Source organism: Erythrolamprus reginae, chromosome 3, assembly GCF_031021105.1.
Source record: "Erythrolamprus reginae isolate rEryReg1 chromosome 3, rEryReg1.hap1, whole genome shotgun sequence".
Lineage (NCBI taxonomy): Eukaryota > Metazoa > Chordata > Lepidosauria > Squamata > Dipsadidae > Erythrolamprus > Erythrolamprus reginae.
In genome coordinates, this window is record NC_091952.1 from 232,867,851 (window position 1) to 232,888,723 (window position 20,873).

At 39.7% G+C, this 20,873-nt stretch overlaps 1 protein-coding gene across 1 annotated transcript in view; it reads right to left on the reverse strand.

Annotated features, from left to right (window-relative positions):
- Window positions 1-20,873, reverse strand: part of ANGPT1 (angiopoietin 1) — a 185,700-nt gene that overhangs the window by 52,427 nt on the left and 112,400 nt on the right. The window contains exons 4-5 of the mRNA XM_070748213.1: window positions 19,779-20,011; window positions 7,078-7,205 (exon numbers count right to left, since the gene is read on the reverse strand). Coding sequence (XP_070604314.1) covers window positions 7,078-7,205; window positions 19,779-20,011 — 361 coding nt within the window. The remainder of the gene's footprint in view (window positions 1-7,077; window positions 7,206-19,778; window positions 20,012-20,873) is intronic.

The following is a 20,873-nucleotide window of genomic DNA, read 5'->3' on the forward strand; positions in this document are numbered from 1 at the left end:
TAATTGTGCAGAAGGCAAAGGAGAGGAGAGCAGTGGAAATCTGTGGGCTGATCCTAGGGAAGGAAGAGTCACTGCTGGTAGTGAAGCCCCACCCTATCTCTTGGGATAAAAGGCAGGGGGAAGAGATGAATAGATGTGGCAGACAGTAATTCATCTGACAGACAGGTGGACGGACAGAAGGATGAATGGACTTGTTAGCCTTTGGTGAGATATAAACTTTTTTCTGGGGCTGGCAACACACCTAATTCAAGGAATCTTTGAGTTAACTACATTGGTTTTATCGTGTTTGGGGAGTTGGGTCAGAACAACCCTACCATTACAGTGGATTTCTGATGGGGTTGCCTTTGAATATTCAGAACTACAGAATACTATGGCCTATCTGCTGACAGGTTAGTCAATTCAGCAGTCACATTTTTTCCTGTATTTCTGCAGTCATCATCCATGTGTTTTGAATACATTTCCAAGATCTGGTTATTCATTGTAAAGTCCTTCATGACTTGAAGCCTAGTTATCTTTGAAGCATCTTGTTTGGGTAGAATCTGCCCATCCTTCACATTCCAGTGTGAAGCCACATTCTGCATCCTTGTTCCTCATGAAGCTAAGGCAGGAGAAGAGCCAAACATTCACCTTTGCCTATCACTGTCCCACTGATGTTAGTATGAAGTACTGTATGTCTATTCCTCTGTTAACATTCAGGAAACAACCTTTTGAATAGTTTCGGGAAGTTGTTGTTACCATTAGCCAGGTTTACTACTATTTGTTTACTTTATATTTTTATTTTAATGATAGTTTGTGATTTCAAATTTTTAAAAGCCATATGAAATCATATCACAAAAATCTTGCAAATAACTAAAAATACTTAACTGCTTAACATGAACAGAAAAAAATGATAAATATGGTGTGTTTTGTGCAGTAACCTAATTTGATTGTCTCTAACATAAGTTTTAAATCCCATGGATTTGATATGTCTCTTTTATGTATTATTTGTGGCATATGGGGTTTTTTTTCATATTAATTGGTGCTCTGTGATCTTTCCTTAATTACAAGGGTCTAGCTATGTTATGTATCTTTTGTTTCCTTCACATTTGTTTTATTATAAGAACATTTTACAGTGTGATTGCCTTAGAAGATGATTATGAAATTATTAAATGTTGGGTTTGGCAGCAATTTTCACTTCATGGTGATTCCTATTCAGTAGGTCTTCCAAAATATAAAACTGACCAATTTGCATTCATTAGAGTATTCTGATTAATATATAAAAATATGTATTAGGTACCATCAGTACCATGGTCAATACCTCCAATCCCCTGCTGTTCAATGCTGCTTCAGTTTCTGCTGTGTATTTTCCAAATCAATGGTTTGGTTAAATTGTAAATGTTCCTTTCAAATGCATGTACATTTGAATGCTTATAATTGAGCTGAAAGTGTGCCAGAGTACTCTCATTGTGATCATGTAAGAAAAGACTATACTCTGTGGTTGGGCTAACAATAGGTTTAAAACCTCATATCAATTCATTAAAATTCAGTATTATCTATTTTCATGCAGGATCATAAAAGGGAATCAAATTTATGCATTTGCTGGTAGTGTAAGTGTTGCCATTACCCGGTTCCTTTGAATGGTTTCCTTCAAACCAAGCTATTATATCATTTGCTGAATCTATGTGAAGCCTTTTGCCTGAAGCTGAATGGTTCATACCACGGTTGCTTGGTTGTTTCCATCCCTTTGATTCTATTGTGTGTCTTTGATACTTGCACACACAGCCAAAGACTGCTGATTGTCTTTTATATAGTGCTCCAAAACTGTGAACTTTATTTCAGAAAGAAAGGAGAAAAATCCAAGGGGAGAAACAGTTTGGCTCAGGGCTTCCTTCCATTATGGCATTTGAGTTCTAACATTTATCTACTGCCTGGAGCTTCATTAGTCTAGGATTTATTGCAGGCATTTTCAAGTAATTTTCAAGCATTATCAAGCTTCAACAGAATACAAAGGTCAGTCTTTTAAGCATGTTTTTCTTTTTCAAATATGAAATCTTTATACTCTATGGAAAAAGTGTATGTTTCAATGAATCCGCATACAGACGGGAAGTTGAACAACTATCCTTGTGGTGTGACCAGAGCAATCTAGAACTGAACACACTCAAAACCGTAGAAAAGGTGGTAAACTTTAAGAGAAACCCTTCCACCCTTCCACCTCTCACAATACTAGACAACACAGTATCAATAGTAGAGACCTTCAAATTTCTAGGTTCTATCATATCTCAAGACCTAAAATGGTCACCTAACATCAAAAACATCATCAAAAAAGCACAACAAAGAATGTTCTTTCTGCACCAGCTCAGGAAGCTCAAACTGCCCAAGGAGCTGCTGATACAGTTCTACAGAGGAATCATTGAGTCTGTCATCTGCACCTCTATAACTGTCTGGTTTGGTGCTGCAACCCAACAGGATTGACACAGACTTCAGAGGATAATCAGAACTGCAGAAAAAACCATTGCTGCCAACCTGCCTTCCATTGAGGACCTGTATACTGCACGAGTCAAAAAGAGGGCGGGGAAAATATTTACTGACCCCTCACATCCTGGACACAAATTGTTTCAACTCCTACCCTCAAAACGTCGCTACAGAGCACTGCACACCAAGACAACTAGACACAAGAACAGTTTTTTTCCGAACGCCATCACTCTACTAAACAAATAATTCCCTCAACACTGTCAGACTTCCTACTAAATCTGCACTTCTATTCTACTAGTTTTTCTCATCATTCCTTTCACCCATTTCCTCCCATGTTGACTGTATGACTGTAACTTGTTGCTTATATCCTAAGATTTTTATTAATATTGCTTCTTCATTGCTTATTTGACCCCTATGACAATCATTAAGTGTTGTACCATATGATTCTTGACAAATGTATATTTTATTTTATGTACTCCGAGAGCATATGCACCAAGACAAATTCCTTGTGTGTCCAATCACACTTGGCCAATAAAAATTCTATTCTATTCTATTCAAAAAGGGAAATAGGCATTGCATTTTGTATACTTGCCTTTTTCATGACAAACAGGGATAGGAAAGTAGAATGGAAGATATACAGAACTATTTTGTTTTTTAAAAAATCCTTTCCTACATAAGCTTATAGGTTTTGCATTTTGAATACTAAAGGTATTACAAGGAAAGAAAAAAAATGCACAATGACAGTGACATTTACACCACTAAATTGTTCATTGTGTGGTCTGTCCATCTCTATAGCAATGGATTGGATAGCAACACCTGCCACAGTAACAGGAGTGGCTGGGCGATTATAAACATTAGCTTTCCATCGTTCAAGCCAACAAATGTCCTTAACTGGCTCCCATCCCAGACAAGGTCAAGGCAGTCAGCCATTAAACACCTTTTAGCATATTTTGAGGTTGAAATCTGAACACACACATCGAGACACATAAAGAAACAGGCAGAATTTCACATTGTTCTGTTTTTTTCTGTTTTGACAATGGGTTGACTCTTTCAACTGGGCATGTTTATCAAATTATGAGGAGGAAGGATTACAGGCACTGTGGGAGGAAGTTCTCAGGACAAGGAACATACACAGGGTAGGATCAAAATTGGTAAGATGGTAGATGGAAACTTTCTCCTTCCACAGGTTTTGATTAAAGCAGCTCCTCTGGTTTTCAAATTTCTCTGCCAACTTGAGGGGGAGGGAAATTGTAGCTGCATTAAGAAGTTGATTCCCTAAGAGTGAGGTTTTAGGTGGCCCTTCAAAAAAACCACCACGTGTCCAGAAACAGAGGTATCAAACTCGTGGCCTATGGGCCAGATTCATCATGTGCTGGCCACCCCCACCCCCATTTAGCACTGGGGGAGAAAGATTTTAATACATCAGGTGACAACAACATGACATCAAGTTGAATTTGATACCCCTGAACAGAAACCTGAAAAAGGAGCAATTTTATTTAATAGTAATGAGATACGGTGGTCATCTTGCCCTAAGACTTGAAGTACTATATTTTTCGTAGTATAGGATGTACCAGAGTATAAGACACACCTTAGAGGGGTTGTTTTTTGGAGGGGGGGTGTCTGCCTACCAGGTATTCATCTGGTTAGCATCCTTAGTCTGAGCAGCTTCAGCACATTATTTTATCTCCTGGTTAGGGAAAAACCTTTAAAAAAAACCTTATTCAGATCGAGTAGCAATGAAAAAAAAAGCTTGCAAAGACTTATGGCTGGAAAAAAAACATTATTTGGACAGAGTAACAATGAAAAGCCTGCAAGCCAGGAAGAGCTAAGAAGATCATTAGCATCTTGTTAGGCCTGGGGGAAAAACTTATTTGGAGCAAGTAGCAATGAAAAAAAAGCCTGCAAATAGTTAGGTCTAGAAAGCAATGAAATAGCTTGCAAGCTGGGAAGATTGTTAGTGCCTTGTTGGACTGGGGGAAAAAGCTTTGGAAAAGCTACATCCAGAGTGTAAGACACACCCACATTTTCAGTTTCTTTTAGGGAGGAAAGAGGTGTGTCTTATATCCCCCAAAATATGGTACTTCATTTGTAAAGAAGTGGAAGCCCTGCTGACAACAACTTGAATCAGTACAACCCAAGGGGTTCTGATGTATCGAGTCCCCCTGAATTGATAGAGAAGTTTGCTCTAGTCCTTTAAAAGAGAGAACATCTTGTGCTATTGAAGATCAAATTATACTGAATATTTTAGTGTTTTTACATGAGTCGTTGCTCTGCACGCTTCACTTAACATCATGGTAAGACTCCAGTCCAATGAGTATTGGTTGGATTGCTGGAGTAGTAAAGAATAATAACTCTGGAAGAAATCATTCTTTATCCTAGTCTCCAGAGAGTTTCTTTTAGTCCACTTTATGATTTGTTTGCTTTTTCTTACATAGAAAACTCTTCTGTATAGGAAACAAAGTGCATAACTGAACTCCAATGTGCAGAGCTTATAGCAAACCCTGAACATGGAGGGTTTTTTCCTCCAATATGGCATTTGATTAACGTAAACAAGGACTTAAAAAGCCTATCGTAAATGTACTTGAGATTTCTTTGCTGCCAAAAAGATAAATAGATGGAATACAAGGCCAAATTTATCCTAAAGACTTGAGGCAGAGTGAAAAGCTACATTTTCTTAACCCAGCCTCTCTATACTTCTGTAACTCATATGACATTTAGTGTTGTGATTCAGCCTGTGGCTGCTCAGGGACCAGCTGTATCTCTGCTGGCTCCATGCCCGGAGGAGGATGACAGTGCAGAGGAGAGGGCTGAACAGTCGGACGGGGGAGAGGAGAGTCAGGAATGGGATGAAGGAGAACAGCATGAGAGCCCCCGGGGTCTCCCCAGCCAGTAGCTTGGAGTCATTAGGGGATGAGGCACAAGCTATCATTGACATGAGACAGAGATGTTCAGAGCAACGAAAGGAGCAGTTAAAGAAATATTTTCACCATTGAATTAGAAACAGCTGGGTTTGGGTGTGGTCCTCATCAGCAGGGTTTAAAAGGCAGGCAAGGCCTTGAAGCCATGTGGAGTGTTATCAATTGGAGTTGCAGTGACCTGTTTTGATTCTCAGCGTCTCTGATTTTGGCTTGTGACCTAGCAGTCTGGAAGACTCGTGGGAGGCGTCTGTTTGCTATCTACAGCTTCGTCTTGGCAGCAAGAATCTGGTATTGCTTCATAGACTATTCCCTTCGTGCATATATTTGAAGTTCCAGCGTTTTTCCTGTTTGTAAGGACATTTTCTGTTATCTGTGTTTTCCTTGAATTATATAAAGTGCCTTTGCCTTTTACCAGTGTGTCTGGATTCTCTTTTTGGGTTGGTATTGGCTTCTGGAGTGACCCAGACAGAACATTTAGGGAGGGGTTTTTTTTAAAGGTGCCTTTAGTATCTTTGGGACTTTGTAGTTTATGGTATTTTTCAGAGTATAAGTCGCACCTTAGTTTTGGGGGAGGAAAATAAGGGGACAAATCTACCTACCAGGTATTCATCTGGCTAGCATCCTTACTCTGTTCAGCTACAGCACTTTATTTTATCCCCTGGTTAAGGCTGAAAAGGGTTTTTCAGAGGGAGTAGGAATGAAAACAAGCCTGCAAAGATTTAGGGCTGGAAAAAACCTTCTTCAGAGAGAGTAGGAAACCGGGAATATCGTTAGTACCTACTAGAAAAAGAATCTTTAAAAAAGCTACATTCAGAGTATAAGACCCACTCAAATTTTCAGCCTCTTTGAGGGAGGAAAAAGGCATGTCTTACACTCCAAAAATACAGTAACTTTTAAGTCTTGATTCTTAAAATCCCAAATGCAAATCTTTAAAAATAGGCTTTCCCCTTTTGGGTGCCAACAAAAAGGCTGATGGTAGGCTGCATTTTTCTATAAAAACTACAGCAACTACACATATGACTTTTGAATCATCTTCAAGTCTTTTTCCATAAGAGACTCTAGAAAAAGTGTAGAGGAGAGCAACCAAGATGATTAGGGAACTGCAAACTAAAACGTATGAAGTTAAAGGAATTGGGTATGACTAGTTTAGTGAAGAGAAGGATCAGTGGAGACATGATAGCAGTGTTCCAATATTTCAAGAACTGCCACAGAGAGGAGGGGATCAAGCTATTTTCTAAAGCACCTGACGGCCAGGCAAGGGGTAATGGATAGAAACTGAACAAGGGGACATTCAACCTGGAAATAAGGAGGAACTTTCTAACAGTGAAAACAATCAACCAGTGGAACAGTTTGCCTTTGGAAGTTGTGGAAACTTCAACATTTGAGATTTTAAAGAAAAGATTAGATTGCCATTTGTTGGAAATGATGTAAGGTCTCCTGCATGAGTGGAGTTGGACTAGATGACCTATAAAGTCCCTTCCAACTCTGTTAATTTAATCTTCTTCCAAGATACAAGAGCCCTACAGTTCCACCCATCTGCTTTTCCCAGATTTTCCAAGACATGGCGCAAAAAAAGGAACTATGGAGAAAGTCATGAAATGAAAAACAGAGTGGCATTTACCAAAGGCCAATTCTAGTTGCCTGACTTTTGCACAACATGTATTTGAATGGATTAAATGTTTAAAAAGAAACACATACTTTTCTTTACCTTCTTAGGTTCTGATATGTTAGTAACATAAATTGTGTAGACACCGCTTTTATTAAAACCAGCTTGGTATGCATCTGCGCAGTCTCTGAACGACTTCTCTTCTTCCTTTTTTGCATTCTTTAGCAAAACTGCAAAACAGAAAATGAATATGATATTGAGATCTGCAGTAATAACCTACGGCAAATCTTTAACCAATTGTGGCATTTCTTCCAGTGACAAGGTTAGCCAGTTTACTTTTCCTGGCAGTCTTCTAGACCTCAACAGCAACTTGATGCAGAAATCAATAGCAGAATCTGAACAGAAGCTTCTCGGTTTCATTTCTACATGACAGGCGTGGAAGCAGGAGAACTTAAAAATGTGACTGGCCTGATAATTGTCGTAAAACTATAGTTAAACTAAACTTGAAGTTTGCAAGCTCTTTAAACTGAGAATGTTTTGCAGACTCCAAGTGGAATACTTCAAAGTTAATGACCTGCATGCTAAACACAGTTTATCTGATGGCTTAACATGTATTTCACATTTTTTTACCTCCTATTAAATGGCATGTTACAATGGCAGAAGTTGGAGTCAACTTTTGGAAAAACCCTAGGGCTACTTCCAAACATGTAGGAGGTCACCTGTGAATCCCATCATCTCAGGCTGAAGATACCGGAGCAATCATCACATGAGAGATATGGACATCTTGAAAATTAATTGCAATTAATTCAATGAATTTATTTCTAAGTAAACATATACACTAATTATGAAAGTGGTGTAACTCATAACTCCTATACCTATTCAATTATATCCATCTTCTAACTGTGTATGAATCAAAGTTTCTCACTTAAATGCTTCTTGTATTTTTTACATATCAAAAAAAGAATTGTGTGCAAACTCAGCTAGTACTTGCAGAACCTGCACTTAAAGTTACTGTATATAAGAATCTAAATGCATAAGTGCACCAGTGTGCCTTCCATCCCTTGTTCTAATGTTTCTCTCTTACTAGTATCATGTATATAAACATTGTTATATCTTTGTATATTACCTATTCATACTGGACAAAATAAATAAATAAATAAACCTGAAACTCTCAGAGACTGCAATACAATACATTACTACTGTAATGCTCTCTACATGGGGCTACCTTTGAAAAGTGTTTGGAAACTTCAGATCGTGCAGAATGCAGCTGCGAGAGCAATCATGGGCTTCCCCAGGTATGCCCATGTCACTCCAACACTCCGCAGTCTGCATTGGTTGCCGATCAATTTCCGGTCACAATTCAAAGTGTTGGTTATGACCTATAAAGCCCTTCATGGCATCGGACCAGAATATCTCCGGGACGGCCTTCTGCCGCACGAATCCCAGCGACCGATTAGGTCCCACAGAGTTGGCCTTCTCCGGGTCCCGTCGATTAAACAATGTCATCTGGCGGGTCCCAGGGGAAGAGCCTTCTCTGTGGCGGCCCCGGCTCTCTGGAACCAGCTCCTCCCGGAGATTAGAACTGCCCCCACCCGCCTTGCCTTCCGTAAACTCCTTAAAACTCACCTCTGCCATCAGGCATGGGGGAATTGAGGCATTCCCCCCTCCCCCGGGCCTATACAATTTATGTATGGTATGTGTATGTCTGGTTTAATAATGTGTTGTTGTTTTTTTAAATTTATTAGATTTGTTGTGAATTGTTTTATTGTATGTTGTGAGCCGCCCTGAGTCTACGGAGAGGGGCGGCATATAAATCTAATAAATAAATAAATTAAATAAATACAGACAGGGATGAAATGCTCACGGTTTGGGCATGTGTGCCGGTCGTCAGAGAGTCAGTAGATATTGCAGTGCAAGGCTTCACACACACACACACACACAAAGAGAGAGATGCTGCCATTTTTTTTTAACCTCTGCGCATTCACAAAGCGCTCTGTGCATATGCAGAGGGTAAAAGAATCCAAATGGTGGTGTCGGGGCAGGTGGGAAAAACCTCGTGCTGCGATTGCTACCAATTCTCCGAAGATTGGCAGGCACGCCCGAATTGGGAGCATTTTATCCCTGTATCTACATCAAAAAACCCAAAATATATTATTAACACAAAAGGATGATGATTACATTGCTTACACATACTCTTTCATCTTTATGTGGGGGAAAGTTGAAAAGCCAGCTTTTTTCATGTTTCTCTGACTCCCCAGTATACCTTGATGGAGAAGATTATTTTGTAGATAGCAAACCTATTTTTTAAAATCCTATATCAAATAAGGATCAAATATAGGATCAACATTTAAAAGAATTGTGGAATTTCTAGGCCTTTCATTTTGATATTACCTTGTTGTCCCCAAAATAAGACATCTCCTGATAATAAGCCCAATCCGGCTTTTGAATGCCAAGCGCTTATTTCAGAGTTCAAAAAAATATAAGACAGGGTCTTATTTTCGGGGGAACACTGTACCTATGGTACTTAAAACTCTAAACGGTTAATTCAGATTGAGAGATTGTTACTACTGTATTTATGTAAAATCAATGTGGCAGTCTATGGAGAGGGGCGGCATACAAATCTAATAAATAATTAATAATAATAATAATAATAATAATAATAATAATAATAATAATAATAATAATTTGTTAATACCTATGCATAATCGAAAAGTAAATGGGTATTTGTCCCATTTGTATTTGTCACTGGTTTGAAATGGGCAGCTATACAAATCAAATAAAATAAGCTTTATGTACCATTGTTATTTTATTGCATAATAGTTTCCATTTAATAATTTTTTGTTAAACGAAACAAATCTGAAAAGGAGAAAAATCAACCTATGGGACGGCTAAGAGCCAGCAATGTTCTTACACAAAAGGCTGCCTACAACTAATGCCATAGAGGAGAATTTGGTGTCTTATAAGGGCTGGCGTATAAGATAAGCCAGTCCTAAGCCTTCTTTATCAGTATTTCACTGTGATTTTAAGATGTGTGGATCTCAACTCCCAGGATTCCCTATGCTGCCTGGAGATTTTGGGGAGTTGAAAACCACACATCTTAGTCACTGAGAAACATAGTTATTTACTACGCACAATAGCAAAATCATCCTTATAATGTATGCCTAAAGTCAATGGTTTTGCAGTGAAGGATTGCAAAATCTTTTACTACCACACTGTGGGAATGGCTTATTTTATGGGTGTGGCTTGTCAGCCATGTGACTAGGTAGGGGTGTGGCTTGCATACCGTGTGACCAGGGATGGCTTAAAGGTTGTGTGACTGGTTTAAAGGTGACCAACTTGACATCACTCATGTCAAGGGCTTGGGTGAGGGTACCTGGCTCTCCTCGCCTCAAAGAGATACAATTTCCCTATCTATTTACTATTACTGAACATCCAAAATATACTATTTAATTCTATGTATATATTCCATATGTGTATATATATATTACACATAGGCACACAAAAATATACATTATCTACTATATAAATTGTAAGTGTATGTACACACAAACACACACACAGCTCTTCTAAAATTATACACATTCAAACTCATTTACTTCAACAGGAAAAACATACCCAGAGCCCAGAAGGCCCAGAAGAAGGATGGGTGTGGCTTGCTGACCATGTGACCATGTGGGAGTGGCTTGACAATCATGTGACCAGGGGTGGCTTAAAGGTCATATGACTGCCTTAAAGGTGGCCAACTTGACGTCACTCACATCAAGGGTTTGGATTAGGGTTAGGGTGCCTGGCTTCTCCTCACCTCAAAGAGATACAATTTCCCTATCTATTTACTCTTACTGAACATCCAAAATATACTATTTAATTCTACGTATATATGCCATATGTGTATATACATATTACACATAGGCACATAAAAATATACATTATCTACTATATAAATTGTATGCGTATGTACACACACACACACACAGCTCTTCTAAAATTATACACATACAACCTCATTTACTTCAATAGGAAAAACATACCCAGAGCCCAGAAGGCCCAGAAGGAGAAAAAAAAGAAAAAAAACCATTTTTTTTCTATCAGTTTTGCATACCTGACTGTACTGTACCTGTAGGAGCCCATCACTGAATGGGTTGTCCACTCCTATTCCTTCAACACAAGTCTAATAATTCCCAGAAGCTAAAACCAATCACTCAGTATTTACTATGTCCTCCCACGCTGCCGGGTAATATGAAATGTACATGGGACTATGGCCTGAGGAAAGAATACACCAGTCCCTACAATAAACTGCCTTCTTTTAGTCACACCAAATAACCAAACTTATTTTTTTTCACAGTTAATATTTCTCTGGGATGAAAAAGCATTTACTTGCTCAAATCTTACCTCATATTTTTAAATAACGGCCCTGTGAAGAAAGGTTACATTGTGGAGTGGGAGAGAAGGGAGGATTGATGAGGGTCTCACTGTTCCTTTTGTGTTTATATCAAAATGAGTTTCTCAGCATGGTGTGGTGGAACAAAAGCTTTCTTACAGGTGCCTTTTCTTTCCTTAAACCTAGCATGAAACTGAGCTACAAGCGATTGATGTGCTTTAAAGGAATCGGATGCTTTTTCTTTCTCTTCACTTCACACTCTGGGTGCATGACTATGTGAACAAAGAATGATGTTTGCTTTGCTGGTGAAATGCCAACAATGTAATTACTTCAGGATGGAGCCACCTTTTTTTCCCTCCAACCGAGTCAAAGGGCTTCCTATGCCAAGAGTCTCTTTCCTCCCGCTGCACCTGGATTGAACTACAATGCAGCTTGCCAAATGCTCCACAGCTGTGCCCTAACCAGCCACCCATCAGCAGGCATTTCCCAAGAAAAAGTCTGCCGGTCAACAGGCAGCTTTAGCTTAGACTCCATGCTGAATATCCTTTCGTGGAAAAAAAAATACTGTAGTCATTAATTGGACATTCGGGAAGGAAAAACACATCTCAGTGAGAAAGCATGTGCTTTGTAATCTTATGGTCCCAGGTTCAGTCTTAGGCAGTGAAGGGCTGCAAAAACTTCACTACCACACTGTAGGCATGGCTTATTTTGTGAGTGTGGCTTGATGGTCATGTGACCAGGTAGGTGTGGCTTGACAATCATGTGACCGGGGTGGCATCCTGCGCACAAACTGTTTCAACTCCTACCCTCAAAACGTCGCTACAGAGCACTGCACACCAAGACAACTAGACACAAGAACAGTTTTTTCCCAAATGCCATCACTCTATTAAACAAATAATTCCCTCAACACTGTCAGACTTTTTACTAAAGCTGCACTTCTATTTCTACTAGTTTTTCTCATCATTCCTATCATCCTTTTCCTCCCACTTAGGACTGTATGACTGTAACTTGTTGCTTGTATCCTAAGATTTGTATTAATATTGATTGTTTCTTCATTGGTTATTTGACCCCTATGGCAGTCATTAAGTGTTGTACCACATGATTCTTGACAAATGTATCTTTTTCTTTTATGTACGCTGAGAGCATAGGCACCAAGGCAAATTCCTTGTGTGTCCAATCACACTTGGCCAATAAAATTCTATTCTATTCTCTTCTATTCTCTTCTATTCTATTCTAAGAGTGAAAGTTAATTAACCTGAAGAAAATAATCAATTTGGCAATTGAATAATTATTTATAAATTGGTCTCTTTGTGGGTTTGAATAATCTCAGTAGCCCTTCTATTAGTTACTTTGTGGATGATTCTCTAAGATAAGTTGGTGATTTATTTGATCAAATCTAATTATTATAATTATTCCTTTGAATCGCCTCATCAATTAAATTCTAAGAAACGTCATGGAATGAAGTTGTCTAGTGTCTGGTGGGAAGAATTAGGATAATGTGTTAAGTTCCAATTAAGCTGATTTATTGCTTATTCCTATATACAATCTATTCAGGAATTAATCAGTGGAACAACTTGCCTCCAGAAATTGTAAATGCTCCAACACTGGCAGTTTTAAGAAGAGATTAGATAACCAAGTGGTGGAGGGTTTCCTGTCTGGGGAGGGGGTTGAACTAGAAGACCTTCAAGGGCATGGGGTGCGGTATCATCAATACGCCGATGATACCCAGTTATACATCTCCACCCCATGTCCAGTCAGCGAAGCAGTGGAAGTGATGTGCTGTTGCCTGGAGGCTGTTGGGGCCTGGATGGGTGTCAACAAACTCAAACTCAACCCAGACAAGACGGAGTAGCTGTGGGTCTTGCCTCCCAAGGACAATTCCATCTGTCCATCCATTACCCTGGGGGGGGACTACTGACCCCCTCAGAGAGAGTTCGCAACTTGGGCATCCTCCTAGATCCACAGCTGACATTGGAACATCATCTTTCGGCTGTGGCAAGGAGGCCGTTTGCCCAGGTTCGCCTGGTGCACCAGTTGCGGCCCTATTTGGACAGGGAGTCATTGCTCACAGTCACTCATGCCCTCATTACCTTGAGGTTCGATTACTGCAATGCTCTCTACATGGGGCTACCTTTGAAAAGTGTTCGGAAACTTCAGATCGTGCAGAACGCAGCCGCGAGAGCCCACATTTCTTCAACACTCCGTGGCTTGAATTGGCTGCCGATCAGTTTCCGGTCACAATTCAAAGTGTTGGTCATGACCTTTAAAGCCCTACATGGCAATGGACCAGATTACCTCCGGAACCGCCTTCTACTGCACGAATCCCAGCGACCGATAAGGTCCCACAGAGTTGGCCTTCTCCAGGTCCCGTCGACTAAACAATGTCATTTGGCGGGCCCCAAGTGAAGAGCCTTCTCTGTGGTGGCCCTGGCCCTCTGGAACCAACTCCCCCCGGAGATTAGAACTGCCCCCACCCTCCCTGTCTTTCATAAACTACTCAAGACTCATTTATACCACCAGGCATGGGGGAGTTGAGATAGCTCTTCCCCCTAGGCCATTACAAGTTATGCATGGTATGCTTATGTGTATGTTTGGTTTAATAATAGGGGTTTTTAGTTGTTTTTTATTATTGGATTGTCAATTTTGTTTTTATTATTGTTGTTAGCCGCCCCGAGTCTACGGAGAGGGGCGGCATACAAATCCAATAAATTATTATTATTATCCATTCCAACTCTGTTATTCTATTTTTTTATTCAGGTAACAGCACTAAATTGGCACTAGATAAGAATTAACAGAATTCAAGAGTAGCTGGACTGTAATGACTTCTGACTGATTCCTCTCTTAAATCCACTCCCAGGCTCTACTTCTCATTCTCCTACACCAAAACTGTATATAGCAATGTAGTATAGAATATTATATAAATCATTTAACTGTCACTAAAATTGTGATAACTATTTGAGTTAAAGAGATAAGACATTGATGTTATATTAGCAGTCACCGCGATAGAATCCTGCAAAGATTACTGAATAGATTATGTTAAAGAGTTGGTAATGTTTATCCAACTGAAAACAAGTATTCTACTTATGAAAATTGGGGAAATTATATATATTATTTGATATAGATTACTCAAGAAGAAATAACCAAAAATTAAGCTGAAATAAGTTGAAATAAGAATTGAAAAATATTTGATAAGCTAGTTAAGAAAATATATGACCTTATGACAAATTGCATGATTACCATTCCTCACTGTAAAACATTCTGCATATACAGTGAACCCTCGAGTTTCGCGTCCTCAAGGATCGCGAAAGGGCTATTTCGCTAGTTTTCAACCCGGAAGTAAACTCCACCATCTGCGCATGCGTGCCCTTCCACGCATGCGTAGATGGTGGAGTTTCCCCGCCGGGCAGAGGCTTCCCTGGGTCTTCCCCCTCTTGCCCCGGTAAGACCCCAGCGGCGGTGGGCTGGAGCGCGAGCTTGGGGCAGCCTAGCTCCGCTTCCCAGCTGGGAAGCGGAGCCGGCAACAGCGTGGGCGTGCGGGCGGCGCGCACGAGCTTGGGGCAGCCTAGCTTCGCTTCCCAGCTGGGAAGCGGAGCCGGCAACGCGCGCGCGCTTGGGGAAACCCCAGATCCGCTCCCCAGCTGGGGAGCAGCCCCAGCAACGCACGCGCGCTTGGGGCAGCCTAGCTTCGCTTCCCAGCTGGGAAGCGGAGCCGGCAACGCGCGCGCGCTTGGGAAAACCCCAGATCCGCTCCCCAGCTGGGGAGCAGCCCCAGCAACGCGCGCGCGCTTGGGGCAGCCTAGCTTTGCTTCCCAGCTGGGAAGCGGAGCCGGCAACGCGCGCGCGCGCTTGGGGAAACCCCAGATCTGCTCCCCAGCTGGGAAGCGGCCCCAGCAACTCGCGCGCGCTTGGGGAAACCCCAGATCCGCTCCCCAGCTGGGAAGCGGCCCCAGCAACTCGCGCGCGCTTGGGGAAACCCCAGATCCGCTCCCCAGCTGGGGAGCGGCACCAGCAACGCGCGCGCGCTCCCCAGCAACGCGCTGCGGCGGTGGAAGTAAAAACACCATCTGCACATGCGCAGATGGTGTTTTTACTTCCGCACCGCTACTTCGCGAAAAATCGATCATCGCTTGGGGTCCTGGAACGGAACCCTCGCGATGATCGAGGGTTCACTGTATATCTTCTCTTGTTTTATTCTATAATACACCCATTTATACTCACTGAGTGTCAATTAAGTCATTTAAATTCATTGAAATTATTTTAAAATATCTTTTCTCAAGTCAGTGCTATATCCTATGAACTTTTTAAAATTATATTCATGTCATAAAATTATATTTGTGTTATATCTATTTCACAACATTATGACTACTTTTTAAAGATAAAGTATTTTGTATCAGGAAGACAACTATTCAGTCATAACATAATATAGATATTGATAAATCCCTGAGCATACACAGACCTTTATTCATTTCCTCCTTCAATTGAGCAATCTTCCCTGGCTAAAAATTTGGATAACTTCCTACTGTGCATTGCCTAATATGATCAACAGGAGCACCCTTGTTCAAAATTATAATATAAAGATTTCAATTCTCCATAATCATATTGTATTTTTGTCAAATGCTATTGACTACCTGATGATATATTTATTATTGAATGATACATGAATCCATTGTCTGAGATCCCAAATCAAAGTCAACTAAAGGCCCTGAGTATTGGTGTAAAGCAACAGTACAATACAGAAGGAATGTTTTGGTTCTGCAAAGAATAAGGAATATAGATCTAGTCATATGATATTTATTTCCAATAGTATTTCAAAAGCTGTCATCCACCAATGGAAGCTAATGACCATGACTCAAATATGAACCAGATCAAAAATGACTCTTGGAAAATTTAACTATGTGTCTTTGTTTATGGACTTGAAGGATGGATCATATATCTTATATAGTCCAAAAGCACTACATGCATACCAAAAGTAGATATCAGTAGACTTGGAGCATTCCAACATTTATTTTTTTAAAAACCTAATTAATTAGGAGAAAATAAAACTAGTAGAAATCTTTGTTAAAAAGCCTAAGAAACATAAGGAGATATTTCAGGAAGTGAAATAGAACAAGTTAAGAGTTTGAAATATTTAGTGATAGTCCTCTCTGCTCTTGGTTTTGGGAAAACTCATATAGATTACACGAAACAATTAACCCTGAAGAGCTCAGGAGCAATCTAGTGTTTCTTTCCTGTCCTTTCAAGGCCAGGAACATATTCTTGTTGCATTTCAGTTATTTGAGGCAAAGTTTATAATCCAGATGTTCCATGAAACACACTTTGGCCAATTCTCTGATTATGAATCTCCAGAAATATTCCAAACCAGGTTTATATAATCAATTTTCCACGGATAAGAAATGTGTATCAAATGCATTCTTTAGGTAGGAAAAAAAATCACTGAAAGTAGAGGTAAAGGCATGGCTGCTCATATTTAATTTTTGGCTCAAATGCTATTTCCACGCAGCAGGATTGATCCTTCTAAAGTTTAAAGATCAGTTTCAAAGCTCTTGGTATCTACTAGTCTTCAAAAAAAATGTGCCCTTTTTGGCATTTCTCTTAGCCTGCTATTGTCTTTAGAATATAAAATAACCTGTAAAATGGTCAAAGCCAGATTATTTAACACTAAACAATTGAATGAACTTAGTTTATATCATATCAATGAGCATTTAAAATGCCCTAGATGGAAATCATGTAGATTTTCAGCCACACTTCTATCCCCTACTCAGCAGCAATCCTTTTTTAGAACCCAACATGATGTTTTACCTACAGCAGTTCTCAGTGGTAGATTAGTTAAATTTTCTTTTTTCAGAAAAAACTTATCACCACAATTCAAACTTGAGAAAAACCACCCAACATGTTTTGTGCACTGCACATATTATAAAAAAACACCCTCAATCTCTCGTCTCTCCCTAGAAATACAAGACAGGAAAATCAGATAAGTTTTATCTAGCTTTTATCTTGTTAGAGCATAAGCCTAACATCACATTTAGTGGCGCTAAATCTAATGTCACAGTTATTAAAGTGTCTAAATATATTACTGCAGATGTAGATTTGCTGTAACAAAAAAGAAATATACTTCTCAAAAAATAAAGGAAACACTCAAATAACACATCCTAAATCTGAATAAATGAAATATTCTCATTGAATACTTTGTTCTGTACAATGTTGAATGTGCACAACAGCATGAAATTGATTGTCAATCAGTGTTGCTTCCTAAGTGGACAGTTTGATTTCACAGAAGTTTAATTTACTTGGAGTTATATTGTGTTGTTTAAGTGTTCCGTTTATTTTTTTTGAGCAGTGTAGTATGCCCATGGTGAGTTTTGTTTTATAGTATGCTATTAGACTTTCACACACAGTTTAAAAAGTCTATACTTGCATTACCACAATACATTTTTTTCTTTTATTTTTCTGATCATTGATCAAGTAGACCTGGAAAAATAAGATTACTGCTGGCTCAACTCAAATACTTGTGAAGGAAATTAGGATAAGAGTGACATTTTCTCAACATCAAAATGGTATATGCCTCCTTCATCCATTATAATAAGGTAGTATAATAAAAGTTATAGAAGATATTTGTCAGAGTTCCAGCGGATGCCCTAATTAAATCATGAACCTCGAGCCAAGCTTCAAAAGAAATCCAGTCATTTATTAGGAGCTCCATGTTGGCACATGCCTAAATGAAGCCAACTCTGACCTCATGTAATTTACGACCCTAACCACGACCCTGTTTCCCCCCCATTCCCCCAGGGTGTGTCATCAATCACATTTACCATTGGAGCAATTTTGTGAGCTATAGAGATCACTCCCCTCTGGCCGCTCTGGAATAACCCTGGGATACAGCCTTTTAAAAGATATGTGCAGAATGTGCTCCTGTCTTTAGCTGTCATGTTGCTTCTTTGGTTTTACCATTGCCTATGGCAACTCAAGAGCAGGCCAGGGATGCTTTGCGAATGGACAATATTATTTTTAAATTGAAATTAGATAATATTTTTCAATTCAACTTAACCATAGTTTAAAAATGCAATACAAAACAAAAAGTGGAAGTTAGAGCTGAGGATACCAACAGACTCAACCCAATTGAGGAGTGCAACACTTTAATAAAAGAAATCTGTATTTTTAATCCGCCTGGGCTCTAGGGGATGTAGGCACTTTAGATACCATTAGCATCTTTCAGTATTGGCTGGGCTATCTACAATTGCTACCATTTTTCTTTCAACAATCTCAGGATCTGGTGGGCCCCAGGGGAAGAGCCTTCTCTGTGGCAGCCCTGGCCCTCTGGAATCAACTACCCCCCAGAGATTAGAACTGCCCCCACCCTCCTTGTCTTTCGTAAATTGCTTAAGACCCACCTATATCACCAGGCATGGGGGAATTGAAACATCTCCCCCAGGCTTATATAGTTTTATGTATGGTATGCTTGTGTTGCATGGTTTTTAAATGTTGGGTTTTTAATGTGTTTTCATTAGATTTGTCACATTGTACATTGTTTTATTAATGTTGTGAGCCGCCCCGAGTCTGTGGAAAGGGGAGGCATGAAAATCTATTATTATCTCCATTGGTTTCCCACACTGGTCTGAGTAATCAGAATTGATTTGTCAAAATGACTACCAGAATAAGATTACAGATGAGCAAAAGACTACGGACCAACTGATTTGTACCATCTGCAATATGGCAAGAGTCAAACTTCAATGTTAAACCCAAGCCTGGGCATATAAAAATCCTCCCCAAATGATCAGAATTCACAGATAATTTCTCAAGAACCAGCAAGTCTCACTCAATATGACAGTAAGTTGTCTGGGTTCTCAGGAGGAAGGCAAAGCATTTCAGAGCAGCAAGAGACCACGCAATTTAGATAGCTTATGTGAGAGAAAGAGGGAGATTATGCCTCCATAACAGTTCTCATAGTATGTGTTTTTGGTGCAAACTAGTCTGCTTTAATTTGGGAATTTTCTATATAGACGAGGAACATTAAAGAAATCTGCTTAAGAAGATCTCAATATCTTCCTTTGTTTTGGAACCTGACAACCAATATTCTAATTTCACACTACCAGTTCCTGATTAACACATTTGCAATATCTTGTTGTCCTTCCATCCCAAAATGCACCACTTTAATGTGGTCAAATCAAAGGCTTTTATATTTTTAAGCAAAATAAATAAAATATTTTAGCTCTTAGGATTCAAGGGGAACTTATACACCTACTTCCAATGTTGCTGGCCTACAATCATCAATATCAACCCTCACAGACCATTGGTATTAGAAATACTGAAATACTTCTTTTTTCCACTAATTAGTTGGGGAATTATATACTGGAATGAATAAAGTCATTGCACAAAAGTCATTCAATCAATCTAGCCCTGTTTATTTTTCAAGCTAATATCATCTTACCTCCATCTTTAGAACAAATGCTGATCAGGCTATGGACTGTGTCCATGAGTTCAAGTTGTTGCTTCTGCATAATGCTATTATTGGTTGTTGCTTTACTTAGTTGCCTCTCAAGTTCTTGGATAATGTAGCTTTGACGAGACACCAAAACTTGCAGGCTCCCCTTTTCCTCTTTTAACGTATCTAGTTCCTCTTTATGCCTTTCTTCCATTTCAAGAATCTTGTGTTCCAATAGACTGGGGAAACAAACACATTTCAGTGTCACATGTTTGTTTTAGCATGTATGAATAGCTTTCACGGATTGGAGAAGAGTGCAGATTATGCATGTGGAATGGATCGAGATCACTTTGTGTCTAACCTAGTTTTCTTGAACTGTTTTCCTGAACTATAGGAAACTGGTTAAATGCAGCTGATTCTGACCTATCACCTGTCTTCAAAAAGACCTATTCCTATTCCCACACACAAAACAAACATATGTGTGTGAGAAAGAAAAAGAGAAGGAAACACTGCAGAAAATTAATGAATTATCATGATTCACTCACAAATATTGCTTGGTGATAAAACAAACCTCAATAAAATAAAAGAACAATATGCTATATAATTTAAAGGGATAAAATACAGTGATACCTTGTCTTACAAACTTAATTGGTTCCAGGACGAGGTTCTTAAGGTGAAAAATTTGTAAGACGAAACAATGCTTCCCATAGGAATCAATGGAAAAGCGATTAATGTGTGCAAGCCCAAAATTCACCCCTTTTGCCAGCCGAAGCACTGTTTTTGCGCTGCTGGGATTCCCCTAAGGCTCCCCTCCATGGGAAACCCCACATCTGGACTTCTGTGTTTTTGCGATGCTGCAGGGGAATCCCAGCATCGCAAAAATGAGCGCTTCGCTGGCAACGGAAGTCCGGAGGTGGGGTTTCCCAGTGAAGGGAGCATCAGTGAAATCACAGCATCGCAAAAACACCGAAGTCCTTGAAACCCCACCTCCAGACTTCCGTTACCATCGAAGTGCCCATTTTTGCACTGCTGGGATTCCCCTGCTGGGATTCCCCTGCAGCATCACAAAAACACGGAAGTCCGGAGGTGGGGTTTCCCATG